The following is a 15,972-nucleotide window of genomic DNA, read 5'->3' as shown; positions in this document are numbered from 1 at the left end:
ATTTCAACTTGGCGTGATAGAACTTACAGTCTTCTGGTCGATATATTTTCGCCAATGTCGAAAGGAGAAGGGAATGTCACATTCTATTATTTTGAAAAAAGTGCCTTGAAACGTTATGTCCAAAATAGCCACGGAAGGATTCGACTTGGCTCTCAGACTAAACCATTCATTGTTTCTCATTATAAAGAAAGGAATATCTTTTTAGCTACAACAGAAAACATTTTGACGCCCAGTGGGCTGAATTTCCAGGTTATAGATCATCGTGAATTTTCGCAAGCCGAAATCAAAGCCAGTTTTTTATCACGTCTCGATATTCGAAGATTATGCACCATACAGTTCACTCCAGCGCTCGCAAATTTACAAGGCTTTTTGGAAAGCACAGAGCATACTACCAACCGTGTTCTTGCTAGACAAATAGATTGTCCCAGTACACTGACCTTACACGAATATTACCAGATAGCATCTCTTAGATCTGGATGCCATCTCCAATGGATGAACATTTTGCGTGAAGTTGAATCCCGAGTATTGGACTTCAACCGCGGGGAAATGTTTCAACTACTTGCGCAGACTGCTTGGCAGGCGGGTTCTGCGGTTTGTTTACAGCAAGTTCGAGATTCACACCGAGATCTTGATGATGTAGATTTTGGAACCCATCTCTTAATGGCATTGGATAAAATAGTTTCGAGCGTGGAGTCTAATTGGCAAGGTGGAGGAGCCCTTCGAATCGTCGCAATGCTTACCACTCGACTGCTTAGCGTCTCTTCTCATGAGATTGTCCAAGAACGCTGTCTTCAACTACTTCTACGTATTCAGTTTATTACCATCGCGTGGACCAGAGATGTTATCAACACTCTCCATAATTGCCAAGAAGAAACTGAACTCGAATCGATCGAAATTCTTGCCCTTGATTTGGCATTGACGTGTAACGGCACTTTTGACGTTGACATGCACCATCTGGAAATCATGCTAAAGTCCGTCGAAACCCAGGCAATTTTCGTCGAAAGTATGATTACAGTTCAGGATAGGTGCCCTGCATCTGCCGCTCGTCTTAGAATTGTTACTCAGATGTGCTTGAGGCGCTTTGATAGGATAGCTCATCGTGCCGAGCGAATTTTGCGCGATATTATTGTCTGTGAGGCGAAAGGGATCAACATAGCTATTCAATTGCTCTGGTCAAGTTACGAAGCGGGGATCGACTGGACAGCGCTTGAAACTCCAAACGAACGATGGCTGAGAACAAAAACAGCAGAGACTGATTGTCAAGTGTCTGTCTCTGTTGAATTCAACGTTTTGACTGGGGAGTTACTCATCAATGGATTCCCTCTAGCTCGTCTACCTCGCAACTACGAGGCTCACGACACATATAAGCGGCTCTTTGGACAGGTTAGTAATGATTTCATGAATTTAACTTGATCACCGAGCTATTTGTTGGACTAACCTTTTTATACAGAAAATGTTGGATGTCATTCCATCGACTATGCCCGGTATGAATTTTGAGACTAGGAAAGCCGTGTGCAACCAAGAGGTATGATTATCCAGATACATTATACCACTGAATATATCTCAAATAAATGCTCACAACTTTAGGTTCACTTCAACATGATAGGCAACGAATTAATTGTACGAACTCGCAGAAAGGACGAATGTTTTGAAGTTATTCCTAAATCTGCCTTAACAAACGATTTCACGAATCCTTTCATAGAGAACTACATTTTCATGCGCAATGACATATCTGGAGTGGTGCAATTGAGACCAATCAAAGAGCCTTGGATTTCTCCGAAGAACGGGTGGCAGATTACAGTCTCTCCGAAGCAACAATTCTATTTGTCCAATGGATTGATGACGGTCATCGATATTCGGAGTCCATCAGCTATTGCAATATCGGATATCTTACAACCATTGGAGGATTTGAAACATATTACCATGATACACAATCGATGCGATGAGAGATTGGAGATACGCCTTTCACGCTTTAACCTTGACTTCTACCAAATCCTGGGGAGCTCAAAATTGGAGTCGAAACAATTTCGTGGAATGTTCGTGGACGAAAATCAAACTATTGGCACTTTCACTGGCTTGGTCAATAAACTTGTGCTATGCAGCAATGACAAATCAAAGCGAATCATCATCATTCCCGATGGAGAAATTCTCTTTACACCGCATAATGGCCATGTCAGGGTGAACATCAGCATAGAATCTAATAGTTACTGTACTTATCATGACTACAAAATCGATGCTCAACTTGGTCGGCTGATTGATAATGGGAGCCTCAGGGCTCGCCTATTCAGGCTGTACCTGCACGCGTTAACCTCCGACGTTCTTCCTGATACTCTTACTGGAAGGACTGGTACAGAAGAAGCCCTAGAAGGGTTGTCTTCTGCGGCTGTATTGTCATTCTATACTCTTTCCTCTAGCGAGATAGAATTGCTTCTCAAATTGAGGGACTTGTCTCTAAAACTGGTTTACTATCCAAAACATAAACAGTCCATGCAAAATGCTTCATGGTCAGCATTACCGACACTTTCTCAACATGAAGGATTTAGCACAAAGGTCGAAAGCATTTTTGCATATGCAAAATCTTTGATACCGTTTCAGGATGAGCTGATTAGGCAAACAGAGATTCCAGAACCAGATAGCCGCAGTGACGCTGGCTTGATTGATATGGCCGCAATTAGAAATGCCGTCTATCGTGTGGATGGTTTTGGAGCAGAGAAGTTTACTGCCAACCAGGATAAAGAATACAGCTCTCGTGACGGGAACCGTGAAGCAAAACGACGAGCTGATATTCATAATATTGCAGCACTGGTTGATTCTTGGCCACGGAATCTTAAAGTTTCCAAGGATTTACAAAGAATAATGGAATCGCTACCCGGTTGCATCATCGGGCCTTCTACAGACACGGTGGATATTCTTGGTTATGACGAAAAATGGTTAGATGCACCCTCGGAATTTCTGCCTGATCATTGGTTCGCGATATATCAAAAGCTGTCAGCCTGCAACGAAAGTCAGGACAAGTATAAGGTCATGATTTTCTTGTCAACAATAGTCTTCTCGCAAAAAGCAGATGAAGAGCTTGTTCACACACTTCTTGCATTTGCCACTAACCCCGCTTTTCGCCGGATACAAATTCCGAAATATCAGTACTTTATTCTTTCAGAGGGTTTCGAGCCAAATGAGCACAGCGTGGCCGATGCCGTCGCTTCTAGAATTAGGAGTTACGCGGACACTCCGGCAAGCGAACTTGTTAGGCGCGAGTCTGAGACTGGATATCAAGCCAACATTCGCCGGAGACAGATGTACGATGAGTGCCAAGAACGCGCCATTCGAACGGGAGTTAGGTCTCTTATTACACAATGGCCAACGGAGAGGCTCATTACTTCGACAGATTCGAACTTCTGTGCATACATAGATGTCATCGAGGCGACTGCAGTTGCTCAGATTTTTTTTTCGGCTTGGTTTCGAAATTACGAGTTCAGAAGGTTCATTAAGCAAGTACAAATAGTACTTGATACAATATGTCTACTTGAGCACTCAAGTAAACCATGGAATGATTATACGAAGCCCAAAAGCAGCTATAGCCCAAAATTAACATATGTTGCACTCAAAAACCTTTTGAAAAACACGCCGCCATTATTCTTTGACATCATTCCATTATCTCAGTTCAAATCACTTACAACAAAATCCAAATTTTCTAGGAATGAGAATGATCATAGAAAGGTATCAGAGCTCTTATTCGAGCTTTCTCAGTCCACTTCTGGTAATTTTGAGGCACAATACTGCAATCATTTACGACAAAGTCTCAATGCTTTGAGCCAAATGCCATGTGTTCAATTAGCTCCTTTCTCAAGCCACATTCTTGCAACTTATTTAAACCAATGTCGGCTACTGGTACAAAGAATGTACCACAGAATTTTAGAGCAACTACTGTCTTCAGTCAGTGCTTTTGGGCCAACTGAGAGTACGACAATGCTGCCTCGTCTGTCCAAAATTACCATTCTTTCTCTTATCGCGGAATCTCACTCAATCGAGCTTTCATTGCAATGGAAACGTGCAATCGTATGTTTTGGTCTCGCTATGACCGCCTTACAGCGTGCGGAGCGTATGGTAGCTTGTTCTGATAATCAAGCAGAAGTCAACACAGAGCTCTGCAATCCGGGACACGAAGGTTGGGATCCAATTTTACACCCGGATTGGCTGCTCCTTGAATTGGAAAATGGAATTTTGATACGCCAGGAACAGGCTAATATCAGCAAAGAAATGATTGAACCATCATCAGGCGCAAACTCAGTAATGCAATTGAACATGGGGCTTGGTAAATCTTCAGTCATTGTTCCAATCGTGGCATGTGCGCTGGCAGACAAGAAAAAGCTTTGTCGTGTCGTAGTTCTTCGCGCATTATCTAAACAGATGATGGAACTGCTAGTAAGAAAGCTTGGTGGTATGATTAATAGGCGCATCTTCTTCCTCCCTATCTCACGTGCACTTCAAATAAGTGTTGAGGAGGCAAAGCAGCTGCGAAAAATATACAAAAGTTGCATGGATTGTGGTGGCGTACTTCTTGTGCAGCCAGAGCATCTATTGTCATTCGAATTGATGGGCCTCGACATGGCGCTTTCCGGGGATAAAGATGCTAAAGCTGGTAAGATTATCAATGATACCCAAGAATGGCTGCTTCAAAATTCTCGGGATATCCTAGATGAGAGTGACGAAATACTCAACGTGCGATTTGAATTGATTTATACTGTTGGTCGGCAAAAGCCTATCGACTTTGCTCCCGACCGTTGGATCTTGATTCAACGAGTATTGGAGATATTAAATTCCAAAGTTCAAGATCTTGATCAGGAATATCAACGTGATCTCGAGTTGGAAAAGTTGCCTGGCAATGGTTCCTTTGCGCGGTTCCGAGTTTTGCGGCCTACAGCTAGTGATATCCTTCTCAAGAGGACGGCGCGATGTATCTGTGATCAAGGGCTTCCCGGATTATCTCTTTTCCACTTCACTAAAAGGGACAGAGATCTTCTTTATCGGTTTATCACAGATCCGAAAGTAAATGAAAAAGATTTAAAGGGCCTGCAGAATTCGGCATTTGCTACTGAACCCATCAAGAAGGGTCTGTTACTTCTTAGAGGTCTTTTTGCACATGGGATTCTACACTTTGTCTTTTCGCAGAAGAGATGGCGGGTAAATTTTGGGCTGGATTTGAAGCGTTCGTCTCTGTCAGTCCCATACCACGGGAAAGATGTTCCTGCAGCTCGCTCCGAGTTCAGCCACCCGGAAACGTCCATCATTATGACTTGCCTTGCTTATTACTATAAAGGGCTATCGGAAAGTCAGGCAATGGAATGCTTCCGAGAGCTTTTGAAATCGGACAACAGCCATGGAGAATACGAGAGGTGGATGAAGAATTGCTCCGATGTTAAAGAGAGATTCAAGCACTTAAATGGGGTCAATCTCAGCGACTTTCACCAATGGCATGAAAATATTTATTTGCATTTGCGTCGTTCCAAAGAAATGACGGATTTTTATCTTAACCATCTGGTTTTTCCCAAGCAAATGAAGGAATTTCCGAAGAAGCTTTCTTCATCGGGATGGGACATTGCCCGCACTAAAAAACATCCAGTTACTGGTTTCAGCGGAACCAATGACAGCAAATATATTCTGCCGCTCTCTATACAGCAGCGAGATCTGCTGGAACAACTTTCAACGAATGCGGAGGTTCTCGCATGCTTGTTGCGTCCTGAAAATCAATTCGATTCTACCATCACGGACGAAGAATTCAGTGCAGAAGTTCTTATCAAATTGGCAATTACGTCGAAACCTGCAGTTAGAGTTATCCTCGATGTGGGTGCACAGGTGTTGGAACTACGGAATGAGGAAGTTGCAAGTCGATGGTTGTCACAACTTCCAGCAACTGAAGTACAAGGCGCGGTGTTTTTTGATCCTTCAGATGAACTTTGTGTTCTGAACCGTGATGGTGCAATGGAGTCACTCTCTGTCTCATCGTTTGCCAAGCAGATGGACAGATGTGTCATCTATCTTGACGAAGCTCACACGAGAGGGACGGATCTAAAATTACCAGTCGATTATCGTGCCCTCGTCACACTTGGCCCGGATTTAAATAAGGATAGACTTGCACAAGGTAAGTTATTATTTGAAGCTATAGCTGGGAATCTCACTGACAATCTTATAGCATGTATGAGAATGAGAAAGTTGGGAAAGGGCCAATCCGTAGTATTCTGTGCGCCGATAGATATACGACGAAAGATTTTAGAATGTGCAAAGAGGACTGTGTCTCATGAAATCGAAGTCAGGGATGTACTTTTGTGGTGTATCAAAAACACATTAGATCACATTCGAAAATGTGTTGTCCCTTGGGCCATTCAAGGAAAGCGTCATTATGAACGACTTGCGATATTAAGTGAAAATCCCGGTATCATTCCCGAGTCTATACAAGAACCGGAATCACAAACTTTGGAAGAGAGATACGGGCTTGGGAAAGAGGAAGCAGACGAGCATTGGCTGGGTAGAAGAATACCCAACACAGGAAAGCGATATAACAAGGAGCTCGCAGATATTCGGCAGAAATGTATCGACTTCAACTCAACCTCTTTTGCAGGTGCCAGCTTTCACGAGGAACAAGAGCGTGAGTTACAGCCAGAAAGGGAAAATGAGGTACAGCCAGAGCATGCTCCTCATGTTCTCGCTAGTGCACATCATTTACACCCTGACGTTGAAAAATTAGTTATGACAGGTACCATGAGGCTTAGGAATACCGCTGACCGTGGCTTCATCCCTGCTTTTGATCTGTTCAGATATACTTCCGCGAAGAAACTTTTGGATGATTGCAAATGGCCCGAAAATCTCTGGATCACATCAGACTATGCAAAAACTGTTGAAATGTCCAAATTCGACGAAAAGGATTTTTTCTTACGCCCTGTTCACTGGATTGTAACATTTAAGCAGAAAAATGAAACTTGTTGCGTGGTTTTCAGTCCTTTCGAAGTTCAAAAACTACGTCCCTTTATTGAAGAATATAAAAACGTCACCCTGAGCATTTACTCTCCACGTCTAAGTCTCTCTCTACGATCATTCGAAAACCTAGATATCCACACCATTCCGCCAATATCATCATCATGGACCATCCCATCATCAATCACGCAGCTCAATCTTTTCGCAGGACAACTATATCTTCGCAGCTTCGATGAATATATTTGTCTCTGTCAATTTCTTGGACTTTGTCATTATTCACCTGAAGGTGATATCGAGATTGCATGTGATAATTTTGTTCCGGTTTCTAGTCGTGCGGCTTTTGATCCCATAATGGAGGAGGTATGTCCGTTTGTGGAAAGTCCGGTGGGGTTTTTACGAAAGGTTTTTGCGTTGAGACGGAAGGGGCAGAGTTTCAATGATACGCATATGGGTAGGATTTTGAATGGGGACTTGTTGTTGAGGAAGGATTTTGATGAGGAAGTGTAATTGTGTGGCAAGGATTGGTAGGTAGGGTGAGCCTTGAGTGTGAGCGAGAGAGTTTCGATGATCAAGAGTAAATTAGAGTATGATTTTGAGAATTTACAAGTAGAGTATTATTTCAAAATTTGCATATAAAACCTACAGAAATTTATAGAATAGAATATTAAATACCACAACTAGTTTTCTTCATCTTAATAATTGCAACTTCTTTCGATATCATTAATCTTATCTGGACGATTTTATATATCTATCCCATCATAACGTCATTGCAATCAAGTAATCTTACTAAAATAGCAGTAATAATCCACAAGGCCAAATGTAATCTTATAATAACTCACATTTCTCATTCTGAGATTAACACCGACTCAAGTCCAATCAAATCAAGTTAGAATACCCAACTAATAGTACCATTTCAAATTCAGTGTACCGACAAACTCTAACGTCATTGGTCATATGACACATGACATGTGACATAACCTTACTCGTTAACCATATCATATCATGAGTTCTGTTTATGTTTATGTTTGACTCAGTTGTGATATCAAATGATTCATTGATTCATTCATTTGATACTAAATCATTATATTAATTTTATTTCTTTTTTTTTTTTTTTTCTTATACTATTTCATAGTACCCCTCACGATAGATAACCTTACACGAAGGAGAAAATAAAAAACGGTTGAGTTAGTGTGACCATGTAGACGCAACATTCATTGAAATGTAACCTATAAAGGAAAAGTTTGCAACGCACTGCAATGCAATGCAATGCAATATAATGTAATGTCGTGATTGAAAAATGTATGCCATTAATTACTTAAAAATTATGTACATCTGAAGCCAGTAACCCAATACCTCTCTCTATATTCCATTCAATTGATTTCGCCTCGAGCTCGATGAGAAGACAGAAATAAATAGAATCAAAGATGAGTGGAGTTTAAAATCTTTCACAAAGAGATACGTACGGTAAGGTAAAGAGGTAGGTATCAAAAAAATCCCGCGAAACACCAAACGCAAATAAAAGTATCACCAAAACCCCATAATTAAGCACTATACCGCCGTCACCCCATGCATCTGCATCATAGTGGGTTTTCCTGTCATCTATGCCTTGAATTTGACTGCCACGCTTCCATCTTCTGTGTTACATTTTGCGTCACAGGTAAGACTACATCTGGCTTCGCAATCAATTTCTCTCTTGGGGAGAGTAGATGGCGAACCATCAATAGCTAGAAGAGCGAAATGGCCACCAACGACTGGACGAGCGATGAAGGGGCCAGACCACCAACTGTGATTGTGTCAATATGTTGTGCTTGAGAGGAGTAGTGAATATTGGTGAGAACTTACTCTGCAGTTTGAGTATTGTAAAGATCGGTGAAGGCGCGGTCAGTTGGGGTTACGCCAATCCATGTTGCGAGCTTGGAGATGAACATGGATTTTGTAGAGGGAGACGCGATAGCTGCTGCCCACATTTCCCAGTCGGCTGTAAGGAAATATCGTTATTAGCTGCAGTGTTCAATGGGAAGATATTTAAATGGAGACTTACATTTCGTGCAAACATTTCTGGAGTCAAGTTGAACACCATAAGCATTGGCAATGGTTGGATAATATTCGCTCTGCATGTCATAGATGCGTTTTGGGACAAAGTCGAGTTTCAAAAGCGTATCTGCGTAAAGGTTGTACAGAAGACCATGTCCAGTTGAATCTTGATACGCTAGTTTGGTATGTGCTGGAACGGATGCAGTTGCTGGGACAATGGCAAGTGTTTCCCACTTCGTGAGGTAATCGTGTGCAATATTTGTATAGTTTAATGCATCAGCGGAGTTTCCAGTGAGATTTGCAATCCGCGACATGGCTTCAATAGCAATGATGCCCTTAAGAGCAAGATTAGTTTGATTTGCGAGTGTACCTTGGAAATCATCGGTGGAGAGTTGATTTGCTGGAATAAGAGCTTCCGCGACGAGGAAACTAGTCCATTGCTTGAGCAATGGGTAATGTTGAGTCAGGTATGCTGTGTCGGAAGTATGTTGAGAGTAGGCGAGAGTCATGATAATCATATTTCCACATTCTTCAAGAGGCATTGGTTCTAGCTATGGTTAGCGTGTATATATTAACATCCTAGAAGAAAAATACCTCCATCTCCAGTTGGGTGTCCAACGGCACGGGGATAATTAGCACCTAAGTCATGAATGGAATATTGTTGAGGGAAGTGACCGGCTTCTTGGTTCTCAAACAGAGGATCAAGCATATACTTCAGAAGAACAGGGTTTGAGTATAAAAAGATAGGCATGGCGGGGAAGATGACATCAACGGTTTGAGTATTACCATCGGAGCTGATTTCTTTAAGAAAGTAGTATGGTTTATCTGGAGTCCCGCAAAGTTGAACAGCTCCGAAAGCTTGACGAGCCGAAAGGGATGTAATGGTTAAGTAGTCTTGACCACCGGCCGCAAGAGAATCAACGGCAAATTTATGATCCCAGACACCCCATTTGTTGACCCAGTCATTATAGAAATCGGATACCTAAAAGAATTAGCATGGTTAAGGAGGAAATGGATTATTTAAATACCAAAGATAGATCCGAGTTCCAATAGCTCGTCCATAAAGATGGAACAGGTCTCAATCCACCATCTCCAAGGAAGAGGATCGCATTTTTCTGAGCATGAACAATTGTGTAAAGGGTTTCAACTGGAGTACTTCCAACGTTTCCAAGATTATTGGCAAATGCGAATACTGGCCAGGCATCCTGAATAGTCCTGTAGGCTGTATCTTGGGTGTTCGGAAGAGAACCATTATTAAGGAAATTTCCACGAACGACAACATCCTGTCCTGATTGGAATGACATTCCATTGACAGCTTTGGTGGACCAAAGCCAGTATCCCCAATGAGCTTGATCATCTGCATAATCTGCGTTGAATTCACTCTGATTTTGTCTCCAACTTCTGTGGGTACCAATGCCATTGTTGACGGTGTAACTGTATAGGAGTTAGTATGAAGAACTCCGAAAATGAAGCCGAGATGTAAAAAACTCACTTCCATTGAACGGCATCAGTATTGTGGATAGATGTCCATTCTGTCTTACTATGAGCAATTTTCTTTATCCCAGCTGAGAATAAACTTACCAGCAGATGTATCACAATACAACTCAACAGCATGAGAAGCACCATCCAATGATTTTACGGAAACATAAAGATATGTACCAATAACTGATTGTCGTCGAATATCATCTGGTGTGAGTGGGGATAGAAAAGTCACATTCATTGAAACTTTTCCGGCCACAGTCATTAAAAATGTGGACCTGGATGAAGTATACTCCATATGGTCTTGAGTAACACTTGGTGGTACAACTCCATTGACCCCCGCAGCCCCCATCCAAGTGTAAGTTGTGCCGTCCCTACAGAAGTTTTAATAAGATCCTTTTTGTTCAACAACAGGACAAAATTCTACCATGAATGGATCACAAAAAGTCTGGAAGCACTTACACTTTGATGAGGCCAGCCCAAGCTGTTACGGAGCCAGCACTTCCAGCAACCGAGCCATCAGGTTGAGGTCCGCTATTCACTTCATTAAAAAACAAACTCCTTTGGGTTTTCCAAGAATTTTAACTTACGCCCAGAAACGACTGCACAGATGTTAGTTCGGGTTTTTATACCAACCGAAAGAGAACTTACGGCCAATAACCTGGTAGAATACCTCCACTGGCACCAACACTTCCGGACTCCAACCATGTATTCATGTATGGTGATTTGACTGCTTGAAGTTAGAACATTACCAGGATAAAAAGACTGTAATACATACCAGCTAGAGGTATTGCCGGAGGTCTAACTGGACTAAAGGTAGATCCAGAGACAAAATTAACAGCAGTGCCTAACACTGCTGCAAAAAGAGAAGTCTTCATGATGGTGCTCCTCAGAGAATAATTATTACTTGAAAGTATTTCAATGCAGAGGGAGGCTTAGGAGAAAAACTAGTTGTATGGATGAAGGAAGATTGAAAAAACTATGGAGTATGTGATTGTAAAGGAGATGGTGAGGGGGAAGAAAGGGCTCTTTGTAGAAGCAAGCAGGAGGCTAGTAGGGTCTCAAAGAAGGGGTATTAACAAGGAAATGAATGATAATTTTACATGAGGGTTGCAAGAATATGTGAATGATGCTTTTAAAGGGGGGGGGTTCCAAGAACATGTGAATGATATGCCCCGATGAGGGGTTGAAGGTTGTGCGGACGATAGATCAAAGGAGCGGTGTCAAACTGAAATAGACGACAACATGAGATGAATGTATATTCACAACGCTAAGAAGGGACATGCGTGCCATATGTAATTTAAGTAGATTCACTTGGGGGTCTAGCTCACGTTATAACATGGGTGTCGTTGAGCATTGTCAAAAAGGCCCGAACTTATGAAAGAAGCACTATGTGGAAACATCTCCCTTGGCTTCTCATCACAAGGCGAAAGAGATTGAACCCAAATTCATATTGGTGCAAAATATTGTATTATCCGTGATCATATTGCGACCAAGCCCTTGGTGAGATCCTGATCGCATCCCAGCGCGTATGCGGGATGCAAAACATATTCCTTGACCCTAGTATTGCGCTAAATCTTAACTAGCGAAGGCCTGTGGCAAGGGTTGATTCGCGAATCACGCAAGATGATGAGCCAGAACAACGTCAAAAAGATTTATAAGGATGCATGTATATTATTAATCAATACCAAATAATAAACAACCTAGATCAATAATGAACACAATTACGTGAAGTTAAACAGATATAGGGCTTTGCATACCACTAACATACGTTGTAATGCAGTCACCGTCTATCTAACAAGATCGCGGGATCATTAGAACGTGGCTTTCATGAGCTGCACAAGTTTGCTTGGGAGGCTAAAATGTGCGCCAACTGATGTGGAGCAAGCAAGTTCATGATTCAGGAAGTCTATCATTTATAAAGGAAATGATCCGCAATGTTGCTAGGATCTATATCAACTGCCTTTGCTTACCGAGGCTTCTTAGTGGTTAGCACAAATATGGCGAAAATAATTGAACAATAAAGCTGAAACTCGGGATTCGGGACATCTGCCGAGCCTTAAATTCACTACCCGCTACTTGTGGGGTATGGGGCAATAGCTGGGGTTGAGAATTGTTGAAAAAATGACAATCTCCGCGTGAGGTTACTTGTGTATTCATGTACTCGGAGATAAACTACAATGTGGTCGCTTGACCGAAGCATGCGTAAATTAATTGATCAAGATGATTGATTGTCGTACATGATGTGTAATTAAACATCGTTAACTTCATCCAACAACAGCTCGACGGAGGAGAATTGTAGAGTTGAAGATTTGACAGTACTTCTTACTGCTTTCAATTGGAAGTACAAATTCTTAGTAATTTGCGTATTCCGAAGTTAAAGCAGATCGGCCCCGCAAGAGAGGGACGAAGAGATGAACGGGAGATCAAGTCATTTCCGCGCAGCCAACCACTGGTGAATGTAAAGCCCAGTGTAGTGGTCACTCGCACACTACACCAGGTACGAAATCTAATATTCAGCCTGAAGTGAATGTTGTGAGTGTGTCTGCGCGTGCTGCGCAGGTACTGCTGGCAAAGACTGTGTTTGCGAAACTAAGTCTGTTGGGTGATTGAGAAAACGCGATCAGGATGACACGTAAAACAATGACTGATGAGAAAACAAAAATTGAACATCGCATTGTGCAATGCATCATAGTTCCGAATTATTTGAAGCCCAAGTTAAGCTGCAGAATAGACGTTGTCGAAGTTGGTGATCGTGTGTAAGAGCAAGCTGTTGGAGAAGAAAAGTTCGCATAATGTATCATGATTATGTAATACAGCACAAGAACACAAGTAAGGGATTCACCAACGAAAGTTCCAACATTCATCATGAACAAACATCTCCATGGCCATTTGTTGGCTTATGGAGCTCCACATCTCCCCAACCAACGATCCTTCTTGATCCGTCATATCGGAACGCATTGCAAGGTCAGAGTCTTCATCCCTAGACTCACGGACTTACCCCTCTTCTACCGGTTGAATTATCAATTAAAATCATTCTGTTGCTTCCGTGCTCTTGTGTTGGGAGCTTCCCCTCACATGCCAAGCTTGGGCTGTAGCTGGCATCTCGGAACCGTTTGAGAATAGAGTTATAAAGCCCCTTTACACACCGATTTTCTGCGGACTTTGCGAAGCACACATACATGATTAACTTCCCGCACCTACATGTCAAATCCATGTGCATGAGATGGACATATGGAGAAGTGGAATTTTTAAACTCGATCCGTGGGTGATGACGTCAATATCAAAAGCAATGTTTAAATAATGGTAATCTCCATGGCGCATTTCAAGCTACGAATCGAGTCCGTGAATCTGCTGGTAAGGATTGTCCGGCGGTGAATTTCCTGGCGAAACAGCTCCAATAATCTACAAGCATTGGAAAAAATTTATTCTACTCCTCAACTACATTATTTGTTGACAAGAACCGTCACTTCCCGCCACATTCCATTCGGAAAGGATTTAGCATATCTTGTAGACTGTTGAACTGCAAAAGGACAGAAGACAGACACCTAACAAGGCGTCTACTTCGGGATCGCTGCACACCTTTATACTAGAGTGCTATATGCGTCAGGCTCTACTTCTTTCTCAATTCGAGAAACATACTGGATGAAATCCACTTGAAGTGTTTCTTCAGCCTGGAAGTATCGACACCAAAGCGCATATATCGCTTTGCCGGATCATTCACTTCAAGGTTGGACTTATGGGCCTATCCATGACGATATGAAATCTACGAGGATCCTTACCTTGGGCAAATGCTTTCAGGCTTTCTAGCTAGTACAGCACGACTTCGGAGTTTGATTTAACTTAGCAACTAGGAAGTTATATGTGTCGTTCTCTTCGAACCCACAAGCTGAGAACTATTGCTCACTTACCTAGCATGCGCATTCACGATCCTTAGGCAAATACAAGGACCCCCACTCTTTCTCTGCTACACTTTCATGTACGCGATATTGGAAGGTTTCATTTAAATGCTACTTATGATTCCGGACGTGAGTATCGAAGTTTCGTCGACATGATTCAAGGCAACTTGAAAGCTTCAAAAATTTGAGTCATTGTTTGGGGATTATAGGCATCGGGAAATGCCTCGTATTTGTGAGGATCATTGGAAAAGAGTACACGTTACGGAATTTGATTATCCTCCCAATAATGCCACAGCCCTATCGAAATGATTTGTCTTGGACAATCGCCCGTGGTTGATGGAGGGAATTCTTCATATGAAAATTGAGTCGATCGTTGGGTGAATAAACCTCGAGCCTTGGAACTATGGTCATATTCTAATAGCATTACACCAACTTCACGAAGCCATAGGACCGTCAAGCCATGGGATCAAACTAAACTGCTTACAGCTTCAGAATGCTATTCCATCCTTCAACTTGAGGTTCAAGATTTATCAGTGGGTTTTAAATCCCACAAACAACAAGCACATATTTATTGCTCACACCGAGGATTCTTGAGGCACCAGCAACTTCTTTCACTCATCTTTCCTCTCAGCTCCATGCCCCTTTCTTATCTTTCAGTCAAAACTTCACTACAAACATGCCTCACAATCTTACCACATCTTTATCTTCCATCGACCTTATCTCCCTCCACTCATAGACAATGGATACCACACAAAAAGTTTTGTTGCATATCTGAGAAATATATATCTCAAAATACCCTCAAACTCAGCTCCTACATTCAGAATGAAAATTCCGTTCTTGCCTCCTAAATTGTTATTGATGAGGAAACCAACTTTGAAATTCTTCAAGAGCATCGAAATGGAGTTTGATTTTATTGCTGCTCCTGTCGTCTGATCTCACATAGTTCATAAATTGCTTGCTATCGTTATCTACTATCTCCTATCTATGTTCCTGTATCAGAAAGTTTTGCTGCATGTCTATGATTTTTAGATCTCAAGATACCTGAGATTTTGAGGCACGATCTATAGAAAAAGGAGAGGCTCCATTTTGATCTTTTGAATCTTCTGAATTTGCTTTCATGAAAAGAACAATTTTGAAGTTGATTAACATCATCAAGATTGATTCGATTGCTTCCACTCATCGACAATTCTAAATATACACTTCACTCCACGAAGCTTCACTACACCTTCAGCCAGTACACTTCTTCACTAATTATCTATTCTTGAGAAGTGTTGCTGTAATCTTACATTCACAAAATATAGATCTTGGGATACTCCCCAAATCCAACTTTCCTCCTAAACTCAAAGCTTCCTTTCTACTCCCTCATCGCTGTATATCTCTATTGATGGAAACAGCAACTTCAGGTTCATAGAAGACATCAGAAGGTTGTGATGAATTTTGACTTCATGATCTGCTCCCAATGTCAAACTTCACTTCAACTTCTCACCCATCCTCCCCACCACCATTATCCTTCTTCCATACTAGCGAACACAGAAGAATAACACCGTCACTCCAACAAACTTTACTTCTGCCCGCAACCTAGCAAAAACTT

At 41.9% G+C, this 15,972-nt stretch overlaps 4 protein-coding genes across 4 annotated transcripts; 3 read left to right on the top strand and 1 right to left on the bottom strand.

Annotated features, from left to right (window-relative positions):
• Nucleotides 1-660: 660 nt before the first annotated feature.
• Nucleotides 661-7,476, top strand: SS1G_08890 (hypothetical protein; the record flags this gene model as incomplete). The annotated part of the gene is made up of 4 exons (XM_001590076.1): nucleotides 661-1,383; nucleotides 1,451-1,525; nucleotides 1,588-6,139; nucleotides 6,191-7,476. 4 exons carry the CDS (start codon nucleotides 661-663, stop codon nucleotides 7,474-7,476), a joined length of 6,636 nt encoding a protein of 2,211 aa, XP_001590126.1.
• A 1,092-nt stretch (nucleotides 7,477-8,568) lies between these two features.
• On the bottom strand, nucleotides 8,569-11,360 carry SS1G_08889 (hypothetical protein; the record flags this gene model as incomplete). The annotated part of the gene is made up of 10 exons (XM_001590075.1): nucleotides 8,569-8,752; nucleotides 8,812-8,947; nucleotides 9,011-9,550; nucleotides 9,598-9,985; nucleotides 10,032-10,437; nucleotides 10,496-10,535; nucleotides 10,585-10,856; nucleotides 10,945-11,016; nucleotides 11,134-11,212; nucleotides 11,261-11,360. 10 exons carry the CDS (start codon nucleotides 11,358-11,360, stop codon nucleotides 8,569-8,571), a joined length of 2,217 nt encoding a protein of 738 aa, XP_001590125.1.
• Nucleotides 11,361-13,277: 1,917 nt separating this feature from the next.
• SS1G_08888 (predicted protein) lies at nucleotides 13,278-13,469 on the top strand (the record flags this gene model as incomplete). Its single annotated transcript, XM_001590074.1, has 1 exon — nucleotides 13,278-13,469. The coding sequence occupies one exon, from the start codon at nucleotides 13,278-13,280 to the stop codon at nucleotides 13,467-13,469; it is 192 nt and encodes a 63-aa protein (XP_001590124.1).
• Nucleotides 13,470-13,785: 316 nt separating this feature from the next.
• Nucleotides 13,786-14,131, top strand: SS1G_08887 (predicted protein; the record flags this gene model as incomplete). The annotated part of the gene is made up of 2 exons (XM_001590073.1): nucleotides 13,786-13,839; nucleotides 13,997-14,131. The coding sequence occupies 2 exons, from the start codon at nucleotides 13,786-13,788 to the stop codon at nucleotides 14,129-14,131; spliced, it is 189 nt and encodes a 62-aa protein (XP_001590123.1).
• Between the last annotated feature and the right edge of the window lie 1,841 nt (nucleotides 14,132-15,972).

Source organism: Sclerotinia sclerotiorum, genomic scaffold (genome assembly GCF_000146945.2).
Source record: "Sclerotinia sclerotiorum 1980 UF-70 scaffold_12 genomic scaffold, whole genome shotgun sequence".
Lineage (NCBI taxonomy): Eukaryota > Fungi > Ascomycota > Leotiomycetes > Helotiales > Sclerotiniaceae > Sclerotinia > Sclerotinia sclerotiorum.
This window is presented reverse-complemented; position numbering and strand designations above follow the sequence as displayed.